General features: G+C 40.2%; 1 protein-coding gene across 1 annotated transcript in view; it reads left to right on the forward strand.

Moving 5' to 3' along the window:
* Nucleotides 1-1,131: 1,131 nt before the first annotated feature.
* The window catches only part of DCHS2 (dachsous cadherin-related 2), a 134,650-nt gene continuing 120,633 nt past the window's right edge, over nt 1,132-15,148 (forward strand). Inside the window, exons 1-3 of the mRNA XM_067734645.1 lie at nt 1,132-1,190; nt 2,777-2,945; nt 3,568-3,799. Of these exons, the coding sequence (XP_067590746.1) occupies nt 1,132-1,190; nt 2,777-2,945; nt 3,568-3,799 (460 nt within the window). The remainder of the gene's footprint in view (nt 1,191-2,776; nt 2,946-3,567; nt 3,800-15,148) is intronic.

The following is a 15,148-nucleotide window of genomic DNA, read 5'->3' on the forward strand; positions in this document are numbered from 1 at the left end:
CTACCTGTAAATGGGACTGGATCCTGAATTCTTCTAGTTTCCAAATATCTGGCTATGACTCTCCAAACCACATTTCCAATTTTCTCCTACTCTTCTGATTTGGAATCACTATAACAAAGACTGCCCTAGAAACTCACCGGGAGGGACTGTACCAGGTCCTCCTCAGTCCCCAGACGGCAGCCATGCCTCAGGGCCCACATCTTCCGATTAAAAAGGGCTCCTCCAGACTCAGACCTGCACACCTCTGGAGCTCTAAAAGCTATTTGTTTGTGAGGACCCATCTCAAGGATCTCTTCAGCCCTGAGGCTTCCCTCCATTCAATGGTCACAGCACATCTGCATCTGAGTAATAAAGATCCACAATCTTTTATGTGTAGTTCTGAAAGCTCTCAAGATGGAGAGGTTTTTTTTTTTTTTGCGATACGCAGGCCTCTCACGTTGCAGAGCACAGGCTCTGGACGCGCAGGCTCAGCGGCCATGGCTCACGGGTCCAGCCACTCCGCGGCATGTGGGATCTTCCCAGACCGGGGCACGAGCCCGTGTCCCCTGCATCGGCAAGCGGACTCTCAACCACTGCGCCACCAGGGAAGCCCCAATATGGAGAGTTTTGAAAACTCACTTGGTGAGAAAGCTGGCTTGAACAGACATGAGACTATTCATGTTTTTTTTTTTTAATCCCTCTAAATGTGTCTATTCATCCATTTTGCTGCAGAATATTAAGTGATTAAGGGCTGCCACTCCAGACCTCATTAGGTATAGACACTATATTTCTTTTATAAAACTTAAAAATATCAGGATTCCAAGGCAAATCTATCTGGTCCCAAGTATTTAGGATAAGGAGGCTGTAAAATCTTATAATTGATGGTGATTAGCCATAATAAATCCTTTCATACATATTATATCACTGCTTCCAACAACAGGCCTGCAAGGTGAACAGGCGGCCCGCTTTACAAAAGAGGCAGCTCAACCTCGGGCTCCCTGACGTTCTCGAGACTGTGGTCCCAGAGGCCGGCAGGACCAGGTGTCAGATCCAGATCTCCTGGCTCCAGATTGTCCCTCTGTGCCACAAACCCCATTGTATAGTGTTTGTCTCATAAACGTTAAGTCCTTTGTAAGCAGGACTTAATCTGAGATGGAGTCCGTGGTTGGCATTGCCCATAGCATAGTCTTTAAACAAGTCCTTCGTGAAAGGTAGAATTTATACCATAGCAATAATTTAGAGGTCTAATTTAAAAGAAGTCACAGGGGCTTTGGGGACAGATTAATCTCTGTTCCAGTTGCAGATCTGCTATTTATAGTCTCACTTACTTTGGACAAGTCACATAGGCTCTCTGTGCTTTGGTTTTCTAGTTGTAAAAGTGGGGGAAACCATAAAAATCTTTAGAAAGGGAGATTATAACAATCGAAGGTGAAAATACACGTGAAGCACACTTAACATTCATTCACAAATGGTTATTATAAGAGGAAAGTGCCCTCACTGATACATTTAACAGATAAAAATTGGATTCATAAAAAGGAAGACTGAATCTATGTATAATACTGTTCCTGCAAAAAGATTCACTAATCTGTGACAACAAGCTCTTCACTTTGTCCATTTAATATTTTGCTTGTTTTTGGTGACATGGACTGATTGAGGGTCTTCATGGATAGCCCAGGAATGAACATCTTTGTTCTTAAAGGTCTTAAGGTAGAGTGATCTTCATTTCTTCACGTGTTCCCCACTCTCTCATTTCTTCTCTTACCTGCTTTCTCAGCACCCCCGCCCCCGCACCCCAAACCTAAATGACTTCTTGAACTTGTGGAGAAATTTAAAAGAAAGAGGAAAGTAAGGATAAAAGGAAAGCAAACCTGAGAAGGAATCCAGTTTGGAGAATCAGCAGGCACAGCCTTTCCCGTCTGCTAGGAGTCAGCTTGCAGCCCCCTCGCTCCGCTCCACTCCACCTGAGGACCCACAGGTTACTTAGCTTTACTAAAGACACAGCGCCAGTCTGCATTTTAAGGATACAGACTGGATGGAACTGCCACTGTTTTTATTTTTACTGTGTTAATTTAGAACTGGCATAGGCCTGGCACTTTATTCAGCTTAGAACATGGAAAATCACACTATTTTTTAGTCTTTCTCAATTCTGTTTTAGTCCCCAGTGTCTCGGGTACATGGGCCCTCAGCGCATGAGAGGCATTTCTGGATTCATGGTTAACTTCATCCCAAACAATATGAAATGATGCTCTCTCTCTTGCCCTTCATCACCCTCAGCTCGTGCTCCCTCCAGAGCCCACAGCAGCGTGCTCTCTTTGTCCTGTGCCAAATCTTCTTCACTGCCTTTGGGTTTCCTCTTTGCTCAGTGCATGCTGCCACAGTTGGGGAGGGGGAATGTGGGGAGACAGAGAGAGAGAGGGAGGGAGGATAAGTAAGTGAGAAAACTCAGGCTGTTGTGACTTACCAAGGATTTTTGTCCAAGATGATAGTATCAAAGTGTACCAGATAGTAATAGAAAATGGTGCTTTAAGTAGGAACATATGCTTTACTTTAGAAAAGTAAAACTTGCAGAGGATTATCTTCTTCTATTGTGCTCTCTCTCCTGCTCCTTATTTTTAGATGGAGGAAACACACACAAAAAGCCAGTATGGGATCCACTTCTCACTGTTTTATACACTATATTTCTTATCTAATACATGGAAAATTAAGAACCCCAAAACAAATCTGGCCCCAAGTCTGTAGGAAAAGTACCTTCACTGCTACCTTCTGCTCTGGCCTTGATGATTTTCTGGCTTCCTAGCTGTGGTCCCAGAGGCCAGCAGGACCAGATGTCAGATCCAGATCTCCTGGCTTCTCCAGGAGGAGGAGGGTTCAAGGAGTGTTTAAGGAGGGAAGAAGGTCTCCCTCCTTCCAACCTTACTGCCCTTCAGGGTAATCAACCTACTCCTCTGCTCAAAGCCCTCAAATGGGTCAGAGCCACGGTCCTCTCAGAGGCCCACAGAGCCCTCTGTGAACTGTCCCTGCCCGTTTGATATCACCCTACTCGTTTCCTTGCTGTTCCCTGAACAGGCCTGGGATGTACTGCACTCCTGTCTCAGGGCCTTTGCACTTGCTCTTTCCTCTGTTACAATTTTCCTCCAAATAACTGAAGTCTATCTCCCTCATATGGGTCAGTCTTTTCTTGCACCCCCCTCCAATACTCCCTTACCCTTTCTCCTTAGCAGTTAAAGATTATCTGTGGGATGAAAGTGGTTCTTTTTTTTCACTCTTTGGACATCAGGGAAACTTTCCTTGAATATCTTTGGCCTCCACTCTGAAATTATTGCCTCTTAGGAGCTTTAAGTGGTAATCTCATTCCTATTTAAGAATCAGCATTGGAGTATAGATACCATGAACTCATAGCTCAAGGTTAAAAGTAAAATTAATATATATTTAAAGTGAATATATATATATATATATATATATATATATATATATATATATATATATAATTTGTTGTTTCAAAAGTCTATTCTAGGATCCTTCTCAGTTATTCTGCATCCCAGTGTTCAGGTGAGACCCATTTGTAACCACTTCTCATCCATCCAACAGGGTGGACTCAGCGCCCAAGCTTTTGTTCGTGTGGAACTGGAGGATGTGAATGATAATGAACCCGTGTTTAACCCGTCAACCTATGTGACGAGCATTAGTGGCCAGACCCAGCCAGGCACTGAGATCATCAATGTTCTTGCCTCAGACAGGGATTCCGGGATGTATGGAACAGTGGCTTATGAGCTTGTCCTCGGAGACCTGTCATTCCTTTTCACCATCGACTCCACCACAGGTATGTGAGCTTGGAATCAACAGCTTCTGCATAAGAGCCAGAAAATTAGCTGAATTGGTTTTCCCTTGGCAGGGGTGTTGCAGGACTCACTTCACATTCCATAAGGCAGCAAGGCATGCTGAAAAGAGCCGGGCTTTGTAGGTTAGGACCGGATCTGATTCCCAGCTTTGCCTCCTCTTGGTCTTATGACCTTCATTGGCCTCAGTCATCATTTCAACATACAAATACACCCTACTAGTGTAAAGAGCATTGTACGGACGTCCAAAGAAATCCCTTTCTGGTACTAGGTCTGGCATTCCCTTAATCTCTTTGTGTCTTAGTTTCCTTGTTTTTGAAATGATACCTAAAGCTCCTTTTAGTTCTCTAATATGGTAATTGTGTATCTGCCAAAAAAGTCCAATGGGCAAACAATCTTTCAGAAATAATCAATATTTAAGAGGTTACTTCCTCTTCCTATTAGTTTGTTGTTAACAAAAAAAAAGTTTGAAATACTTGGTTACAATATTTGGTATTTTATAACCAACATCTGGTTATAAAATTTCAAGTGTATAATATTACATTATAATCCTATGGAGATATTACAGGTATTTTGCCCAAAAATGAGGCTGCAAAGAAAAAGAAAAATTTTTTTCCTTTTGCTTTTTTACTTTTACAGAATATTTTATTTTATTTATTGTAGTAAGAACATTTAACCTGAGATCTGCCCTTTGACACATATTTCAGTGTACAGTACATTATCGGTGACAAGAGGTACAATGTTGTACAGCAGATCTAGGGTTTATTATTCATCTTGCTTAACTGAAACTTTATGCTCATTGACTAACAACTTGCCATTTCTCCCTACTCGCTGGCCCCTGGCAACCAGCTTTCAACTCTTGGATCTTATGAACTTGCCTATTTTAGATCTTTCATATGAGCGAAATATGTAGTATCTGTCCTTCTGTGGCCGGCTTAGTTCACTTAACGTCATGCCCTCCAGGTTCATCCATATTGTCCTGTGTTGCAGAAAGTCCTTCTTTTTGTCAAGGCTGAATAATGTTCCATTGTAGGTATATGCCACATCTTCTTTTTACATCCATCTGTTGATAGACATTTAGGTTTTTTCTGCAACCTGGTAATTGTGAATAGTGCTTCATTGAGAATGAGAGTGCAGAGATCTCCTCAAGATTATATTTCTTCTTAAAACACCTGCTCTGAGCATGGTTGGAATGTGTTTCTGTTGTGATGATGATGATGTCAGGTGCTACACTAGACAGTTCTGTACGTTGTCTCATTGGATCTGTACAACATCCTTTGCAACGACAACGTTCATTAGCAACAAACAATAAATTACACAGGGAATCCGATCTACCGAGTTAGTTTGCCTTCTCAACGAGCCCCATTAGGTAAAGAGTCGTTGCTTCTTACCTGGTAAGTGTACTTCACCTGGCATGTATGACTGTCTGGGGGATTAGTCGTTTACAATGGCAGTCTTTACAAGGCAAAACTTTCCTTGGTCAAAATAATCCACTGATGTGTGGCCCTTTTAACATTTCAAAGATCAGAAGAAAATACATTTTTAGGAAATTAGTCTACTTATCTTGGCTTTTTCAAAATTCATCTAAACTGAGGACCTTAGCTATTTAAATGGTCAGGCCCTCCAGGGCACTAGCATTGCCAAAAGTATATAGGTCAGCCAGTAATCAGGGCACAGGATCTAAAAGCATTTAGCAGATTGTTTTTAAAAGACATCAACACACTCATCCTCAAGTTTCCCCTGGATGACCTTGAAGAATGAGCTATACTGTATTGTGTTTTTAGGAGATATTTCTGTTGCTGTGCTGGCTTCAGTCAGCCACAGGCTTCCACTCCTGGCACGGGCATTAGACAAATGCCATTCTTAATCAGGGAGAACACTTTAAGTAGGTTATTATCTATGGAAGTATGGTATTTTTTTTAAAGCAAAGACCAACTTCATAATGGAAGTAACCTTGGGTTATTATTGTTGACAATTTCGATGTTGCTGCATTTAGGGTGAAAACATTCTCAGTCTTACAGTGCTGAGAATGTGGTTGCACCTAATCACAACTCATGAGAAAGTCATAAGAGCTGGTAATGCTTTACTTTAACCTTTAGAAGAGAATGAAACAGTATCATGATTAACTATGGGAAAAAGTTGCCTAGTGAACAGGTAGTCTCCAATTTGAACAGTTGAGTTGTTCATCTGTTGGTTGACTACAACTATGGACACATTTTCTATTTTGTACATAATAGTTAGGCTTCTAGGCCATGCCATAAAAGTCAGTTTAACTGTTGATGTTCTCAAAGAATAGAACAAGGAGCTGTATTGAAATATGGTTTTCCTCTTCTGGATCTGTGTCTTTGTTGAACCTATAAAAGGCTGGGCTTTCTTGCTTTCACTATAAAGGCCTGTGTCTACAGAGCCTGTCAGTGTAAACATAGTCTCAAGAAATTGCCTCTGTCAATAAATATATGTGGAATAAATGAATAAATGACCTTTAGAAATAATTGGAAAGTGATTTAAATCCTTATTGCATCCTCTTAAGAAATTGCAAGGCAGTATCATTGATAACACAGAGCAAACCTTCATTTAAAATCCTCTTTCCCTATCGCAGCATGGCGGGGACACTAGGGCCTACCCCCACTTTCCCCAGAATTCTCCCAAATTCCCTCTCCAGTGTAACTGTGCCAGCTCTTTTCTAGGTATACAAGTATACAAACTAAATACACACACACACACACACACACACACACGCATATAGTTGTACATAGTTATATAGTAGAGGAGAAGATTGAGAATTGATAGCCAATTTATACATTATCACTTCTTGAAATACTCTAAAATTCTCTCTTAGAGACATTCATTCATTTTCTCATTGGTTCCTTCGTGCTTTCATTTTGAGGCTTCCTATATTAGACATGCTATTTTATAAGCTTACATACTTTGTGTTATAGCCTCAAGTGTTCATGAAGACGAGATTTTCCATTGATCTGTTTGTGCCACAACCAAGACTCGTGCATTAAAAATAGAGCTTTTGGACTTACTGTGTTCATCTGGGAAGAAAAACGTTTTGGAGAAAACTGGAGGGTGTATGGCGATGTCCTAGTTGTTTTCTCTTGTGGGTTTATCTTCCTGTTCTGTTTCTGGCTTTCTAAGTGTGTTGTTGGTTCAAAGAACATTTTTGTATAACGGGTTTCGGCACCAGGAGAGAGAGATCGACTTAAGCCTTCGTTTCTGTTATTCTCAGTTAGTGGGTTCTTTTGATGTGGGCACGAGGCAGACCACACTGTTTTGAGTTTTAAAAGGAGGAAACACAAGAAGCTTATTTATTAATAGCTCTTTTTCATGTATTTTTAATCCCACTTTTTGAACTACAGGTTGATTTTTTTCTACATTGTGTGAAGTAGTCTCTTTAGTAAATAAAAGGAGTAATTTTTAGGTTTTGTGTTGTCCTATATATTTAGTAATTTTACTCTGCAACAAACATTACTTCTAATTCAAATTATTTTAAGGTGACAGGTTTCAAGCATTTGTGTGGGTCATTTATTATTGCCCAGTTACCTCTTTTGCTAGGGCTACCTGTGGTTAAATTTTTGTGATTTATCTCATGTTAATGATATACAGAAAAGTCAAAAGTTCTGAAAAGAAAGGCAGAAAATGGAAGCAAGTTCATTGTTTCCACAGATATGAACCAAGCAGTGCTATCGGTGTTTGGGATACATCAGTGTATAAGACAGACAAAAATTCCTGCTTGCTGTCATATATCTGACAATAGACCTTACGTTGCCTCGCTTATTGCCTGTCCTGGGTTTAGTTGTGGTGCACATAAAAGCCAGGTTGAATACCATGGAAAAACAAGGAATTAAAAGGGCAACTGAATGAGTTAAACCAGCCCTGCCTCTGTGTTTAGTTGTAATCTCTTGTTTGTTCAGAGTGTGTGGATTTTAACAGGGATTGTAAGTAATGTAGCACAAAGTCTGTTTTTATCTCAAGGGCAGATTCTTTTCTAATGTTAGTTTTACACTCAGTATTCATACCTTGTAATGATTCTCATAATTCTTCATGATTGTCGCTTTCCTACATTCAGAGCATTCTGATATATAGTTAACAAATTAATACCACACCTTATTTCATATGGGATGTGAACTTGCTCATGCCCCCAAAAAGTGACTTTCTTTCATTTGCAAGACAGAGACTAAAATTAATCATGAGCACCTAATCAGTGTATGTCACTTTCATGGGAAACAAAAGCATGTTAGAGGGTTTTCTCATTAGTTTTTCCAGTATAAGATCACAGACTCTTGGAGATGGAAGGGACCTTACAGATCAGCTCCCTCATTTAGTGGAGGAAGAAATTGAGGCAGAAAGGGATTTAGTGACTTCCCTAAAGGTACACAGTTGGTAAATGGCATAATAGGACTTGAACCCCATCTTAGACCTGTGATCTGTCCCTATACTGTTCCATCTCAGATAATACTTTTTGACATCTTTTCCATATATTGCCTATTTGAGCCTTACATCAACATATGACATAAGCAAGGCAGATGTTTTTATGCCCATCGTAAATTAAGAGACTGAAAACTCTAAGAGACTTAGTGATTTGCTCAAGGAGTTAGTAGTACTCCTGACACTTTTACTTCTCGAATTTCCCTTTCAAAGCTCTTTCCATGGGACTTCCCTGGTGGCACAACGGTTAAGAATCTGCCTGCCAATTCAGGGGACACAGGTTTGAGCCCTGGTCAGGGAAGATCCCACATGCCGAGGAGCAGCTAAGCCCGTTTGCCACAACTACTGAGCCCACGTGCCACAACTACTGAGCCCATGTGCCAAAACTACTAAAGCCCATGTGCCTAGAGCCCGTGCTCCACAAGAGAAACCACCGCGATGAGAAGCCCTCACACCGCAACAAAAAGTGGCCCCAACTTGCTGCAACTAGAGAAAGCCCATGCGCAGCAACAAAGACCCAACACAGCCAAAACTAAGTAATAAATAAATTTATATATAAAAAAAAACCCTTCCCATGATTATGGTTTTTTTAAAAAAAACTAAAGACAAAGCTAAGATAAATGTAAGTTCCATTGATTCAACTAAATAAGATAGAAATGATCTCTCATTGTGACTTCCTATATAAGCCTATTTGAGATAATAATTATTCTGTTGATTTATTTACTCTTTTCAGTTGAATAAATAGAATTCAGTGGAATCTTCCAAAATAGGTACATTTTTCTTAAGAACTGTTTTAGTTGTCAGTATGAGATAGACAAATTCAAAATATTCATCCTACTCCTTTCAGCCAATGCAGCTTAGTTACCCAGATTTGTGTGGAAAATAAAGAGTACAATATCATCTATTTGGTGAATAAGGTTCTATATTCTCACAAAAGGAATATAGGAAGGACACCATAAATATCAATAATCAATAAGAAATTGATATTGATATCCCATAGTTTTTGGTCTGTCTCTGTTTTTGAGAAAATTACTGACTCCATGTTTGATGAAGGTCATGATTTTGTGCTTATTTTTGTTCTTTTTTTAAAAAAAATTTTTTTGGGTTGTGTTGGGTCTTTGTTGCTGTGCTCAGGCTTTCTCTAGTTGCAGCAAGCATGGGCTACTCTTCATTGTGGTGCGTGGGCTTCTCATTGTGGTGGCTTCTCTTGTTGAGGAACACGGGCTCTAGGCATGCGGGCTTCAGTAGTTGTAGCACGCAGGCTCAGTAGTTGTGGCTCGACGGCTCTAGAGCGCAGGTTCAGTAGGTAGTTGTGGTGCATGGGCTTAGTTGCTCCACAGCATGTGGGATCTTCCCAGACCAAGGATCGAACTCGTGTCCCCTGCATTGGCACGTGGATTCTTAACCACTGCACCACCAGGGAAGTCCCTTATTTTTGTTCTTAACTATCCCGTAGCTTTCACTTTTAGTAATGACCTATAGGTTATTTTCTAACTACAAAGTACTACTTTGGTGAAGAGTATCCCATCTTTTCTAGGAAGCTTGATTCTAAAAGTATTGCTTAATTAGTAGAAGAACATGCTTTTATTTGTATATCAGATTTAAGAGAAGACCTTTGTCTTTAAGTTCTTTTATTAGTCTATCAATTAAAAAAATTCATCCCAGCAATTTCCTCTATTTAAATAAGTGACAAGATAAATAGCATAGAGAAATACTATTGCACATTATAATTAGTATGTATAACTCTAAGCACTACAGTAACTAAAACTTAAAATAAGTAGTGCTCTGTAAGTGAATCAACATCTATTTTTAAAGTTAAAATTGATCCCCTGAACTGGTGGTTAATGATAATTTGCAAGTGTCATGAAAAAAATGAGAGCCAAATAATCACTGTACTTTAAAGTCTTAAAATATAATGTCATAAGTCTTAAGCTGGCTAATATACAGGTAAAGAGAGCTATTGATTTTACTTACTGTTTTATTATTTATTTTATATATATATATAATAAGTAATATATATATATATTTACAGCTACATTTTCTGGTCCATCAGCTTTTAGTAGACAGCTTAGTCTATTTAAGAATGTTGAATTCAAGTAAGTGAGTTTTCTAGCTCCCCTTTATACTTGAATGTTTTTAGAAGTGAATGTTTTGAAATATTCCGCATATAGAAGGGCACACTTAATCTTAATACTCTCCTCTTCTAAGTGGTGACTGTTCATTCAAAGAAACTTACTAGCTCCTTACTGGTCTCTAGTAGAAACTGTTTCACTGCACAAAGTTGGCTTTGTAAGCCAAAAAAGTAGTCCTTGGCTCAGAAGAAGCCTAGTAAAATTCATACATATAGGCATGAGATGGAACTTGTTCAACTATAGAAAGACAGATTTGGTTATCTCAACTCCCTGCCTAAAATCTTTCGATGACTTTCCATGGCTCTTTGGCCGGAGACCAAATCCTTGTTATGGTCTCCCAGGCCCTTCATGACCTGCCCTCCTTTCCCCTGTGGCCTGAGCTCCAGTAATTCTCTTTAATCTTTGTGCTCATTCCTTTTTTTTCCGGTACGCGGGCCTCTCACTGCTGCAGCCTCTCCCGTTGCGGAGCACAGGCTCCGGACGCGCAGGCTCAGAGGCCATGGCTCACGGGCGCAGCCGCTGCGCTGCATGTGGGATCTTCCCGGACCAGGGCACGAGCCCGTGTCCCCTGCATCGGCAGGCGGACTCTCAACCACTGCGCCACCAGGGCAGCCCTGTGCTCATTCTTTACACCAACTATTTCTTCCCCTTCTCTTCCTCCTCCTCTTTCTTCCTCCTTCTCCTCCTTTCCCTGAGCCCACCATGCTTCCCTTCATAGGCACGTCATGCATTTTCCCTTCTGCACAGAACATTTGATGGCTCTCTATCCTCTTCTCTTCCCACACTCACATATTCACCTAGATAATGTCCTAACTCATCCTTCAGAGCTCAGGTTATAGGTCACTTTTTCATGGAGGTGTTTTCTGACGATTCCCTCCCCAAGCACATTAAATCAGGTCCCAGTTTATATTCTAGCACAGCTTCTCTTTATATTATAATTACATATTTTTTGATTATATGATTAATGTCTGTACCCTGCAGACACGGTCTATTTTGCTCCCTACCGCCTTTCCAGTTACTAGCACATTTCCTGGAATGTAGATGGTACACAATAAATGGTCGTTGATAGAAAAAAGGAAAGAATGAGATGGAGCTGTTGTCACGAGAAAACTTGCAGTCCAGCTGAGTCGACAATAATAGCGCATATAATATACAGAGAAGAGATCGGTGGGTGCCGGAGCTGGGGGTGGAGTGGGGCAGGTGACGTGGGTGAAGGGGGTTAAAAGGTACAAACTTCCAGTTATAAGATAATAAAGCCTGGGGATTTATGTACGGCATGGTGACTGTAGTTAACAATATTATATTGTATATTTGAAAGTTGCTAACAGAGTAGATCATAAAAGTTCTCATCACAAGGAAAAAATTTATAAATATGTGTGGTGATGTATGTTAACTAAATTTATTCTCATAATCAGTTCACAATACATACATATATCAAATTATGTTGTATATCTAAAACTAATACAATAGTATATAGTCAATTATATCTCAATAATAAATAAATTAAAAAATCATATTATGAAATTACAATAATTTTTAAAGTTTAATACTGGAAAAGAAATAGATACTCAGTCCAGACCAGAGTACAGAAAACTATGGAAACATATGTGGAAATATAGGAAAAAAAAATATGGAAGAAGGCCAGACTCAATAATTACATTCCGAAGGTCAAGTATTGAGAGTATGGCCACACACTGTAGTATAGTTATTTGACCAAAAGAAGCCCAGCTGTCTGGCTCCTAAGAATCTTCAACAGATGGCATTCCATACTTAAATTATTTTATCTTCAGGCTTACATTAAGCAAGCTCTTTCTTTTGATGTATCAAACTGAATGCCAATTACCAGGTTATAGTGAAAAACCGTAACTGTCACAGGAACTGAATTCTTAAGGCTTCGTGTCCAGCTTGCCTTCTCCGCTCAGGCACACTATGGAGAAAGCCAAATCAGTCTGGGAAAGTTTACAGAGAAATGTTGATTTTTAAAGAAGGGAATGAGATAATGTTAATGTTTAGTGGTACCAGATTAAAATAGCCGGATGGATCTTCTCTGTAATAAAGATGCTCTTGCCAGTAGAACAGAACTGTGAAGGCCTGCTGACTCACAGTGCTCTGCATTACTCTGCCGTTCACTGGGAGGGAAGTACCTGAAGGCTGTTCCCACTTCTCTTTTACAGCCTGGGCCTGAATTTGTGTGCTTAACATTTACCTCTCTTTTACCTACTTTTTCTGGACTCATCGTCAACCCTCTGGGTTAGAACATTTAAAAGATACATTTCAGATACAATCAAGTGTGTAAGCCATAGACTCCCACTGTCTCATGTCTCATTAAGGTGACTTTGCATTTGTCTTCCCTGAAACAGAAATTCCAAGAGTAAACTCCACGTATTGATGACATGAGGACCACAGGGAGAGCAGACCTTCAGAAGAGAACGTGGGAGAATCTAGAGTAGTCGGGGAACTTGAGCTGAACCTCACAGGAGGGCTCAGATTTGGATATGCAAGTGGGGGAAGAACGATAGTGATTCAGGAGAAGTGAAGAATATAAACGAAGATGTGGAGAGGGAGATTAGTAAGCATTTGTAACAAGAAATGAAAATGGAAGTTAGGGCTGAGTTACTAGGATATATACCAGAGGGATCCTGTGCAGGATTATTTACAAAGGAGGGAACTGAAAAGCAGTTTGATTTTTCTACTGAACTTTACCCACCTTGTCAGAAGTATAAAGGTTTCTAAATTGGAGATAAAAGGGTTGATAATTTGGAGAGAGCTGCTGTGGATTTGTGGGTTACCCCCAGGTGGGGTGCCTGCACTTCACCAGTCAGGGAACTGAGTATTAACCCCTGCGGTTCAGGGCTAACAGACTCAAGTTTGTCTCTCACCTGAAAAATCTAGAGCAGGAATGATGGACGGTGGAAGAAAGAAGGGGTTTCTAGGGTGAAGATAAGCCGTTCCTGGAGTTTGTGGGGCCCGTGGTCCTCTGGGGTGGAGACAGCTGGTGTGGAGCTGTTTTAGGTCCTGCCCACTAAGGCCAGAGGGAGAGGTCTGAGCGCTGTTAGCTTTTCAGGAGGCAAGGAAGCAGTAAGTGAACAGTCTGACGAGGGATATGGTTATGTCTGTTAAGGTAGCCTCAGATTAGAAGATGGAAGTTTTCTCCAAAAAAGCCACAAAAACACTAGTGATAGAAGGTGGTTTCTAAACAACTGCCCAGGCGGAAGAGCACTGACGCTACATCACTGCGATGGTGCCTGTCCAGTGAGAATGTTCCCAATCTTCTCCCATCCCCTCCTTTCCCCCCAGGTGCACCGAGATGGTTCAGAAACTCATATTAGCAATATGAGGAAGAGCGAGAGAAGCAGCCAGCGACTTCTGACTTACAGCATGTGCTCCACCTGACCTTTATTTTTTATTTTTTTTGCCTTAAATTATACCTATTTATTTATTTATTTTTAATTTTATTGGAGTAGAATTGCTTTACAGTCATGTGTTAGTTTCAGGTGTACAGCATAGTGATTCAGTCATACATACATATATTCATTCTTTTTCAGATTCTTTTCCCCACCTGAACTTTAACTCAAGTTTACACTTTGATTCTTCTAAAGACATTTATATTCTAGTTATTAAATTGAGACTGTTTTGTGACTTAAGGTCACAGAAAGAACTTTAATTGGTTGCTAGTGATTGTGGAGGTGGTAGGAGCTTCCTGAATTTTCACGTAGGGGCAGGAGAACAGGTGGCCATACAAAATAAATCAAAATAGGTAAAAAGAAATTTCACATCATCCTATACTGTGAATATAGGCTACAAACTAGTGTGAAGTTTGGCTTATGTTTAAGAATTCTCAAAGGAGATTTTTACCCCTCTGTTCTGCACTAGGTTTCAAGTCATAAAATTTCACTGGGGAGGCAGGGGTTTATTTCTAGCTCCCTCTTACACTGAAAGTTTTGTGGATCTAATCTTATTGGTGGAAGTCCTGCAAGACTCTCCCTCTCCAACCTGCTCCCATCCCCAAGGGCCCTGGTCTTGTCTTCTGTCCCCAGAGTTCCACAAAATCATTAAAAGAAAAGTTCAAGGACACCAGGGTTTGGTAAATACACTGAAGGCCAAAGCCAAATTCAGTATGCTGCATATGCTCTGGGTTCCTGACATCACTTAATTTTTTAACTTCTTTACTGTCAATTTTTAAAATGTATTTAAGAGGTTATGTTTTTATTTTTTTGCAGCACTTGCTTTCAAGGGGAGGGTTGGTCATTGTATTTAGTATCAGAAAACAGTTGTTCCCTTTAGTAATTCTTTCAGTGATAGTTTGTAAGAAGTAAATTATCTAACTGTCTTGGTCTTATTTTATGCTTGTGCTAGTTAATTTTATGTGTCAACTTGGCTAGGCTATGGTACCTAATTTTTGGTCAAACACCAGTCTAGATATTGCTGTAAAGGTGTTTTTTAGATATGATTAACATGTAACTCAGTAGTATTTGGGCAAAGCAAATAATCTTCCATAATGTGAGTGGGTCTTCTCTGATCAGTTGAAGGTCTTAAGAGAAAAGACTGATGTCCTCCCAGGAAGAAGTAATTCTACTTCTAGACTGCTTTCCAACTCAAGACTGTGACATTGACTCCTGTAGAAATTTCTAGCCTTCCAGCCAGCCCTACAAATTCCAGACTGACTGACCCCCACATGAGCCAATTCCTCAAAATAAATCTCTCCCTCTCTTCTCTCTTTCCCTGTCTCTCCCTCTCTCTTTCCTTATCTCTCTCCCCCTCTTTCCCTGT

Source organism: Pseudorca crassidens, chromosome 4, assembly GCF_039906515.1.
Source record: "Pseudorca crassidens isolate mPseCra1 chromosome 4, mPseCra1.hap1, whole genome shotgun sequence".
Lineage (NCBI taxonomy): Eukaryota > Metazoa > Chordata > Mammalia > Artiodactyla > Delphinidae > Pseudorca > Pseudorca crassidens.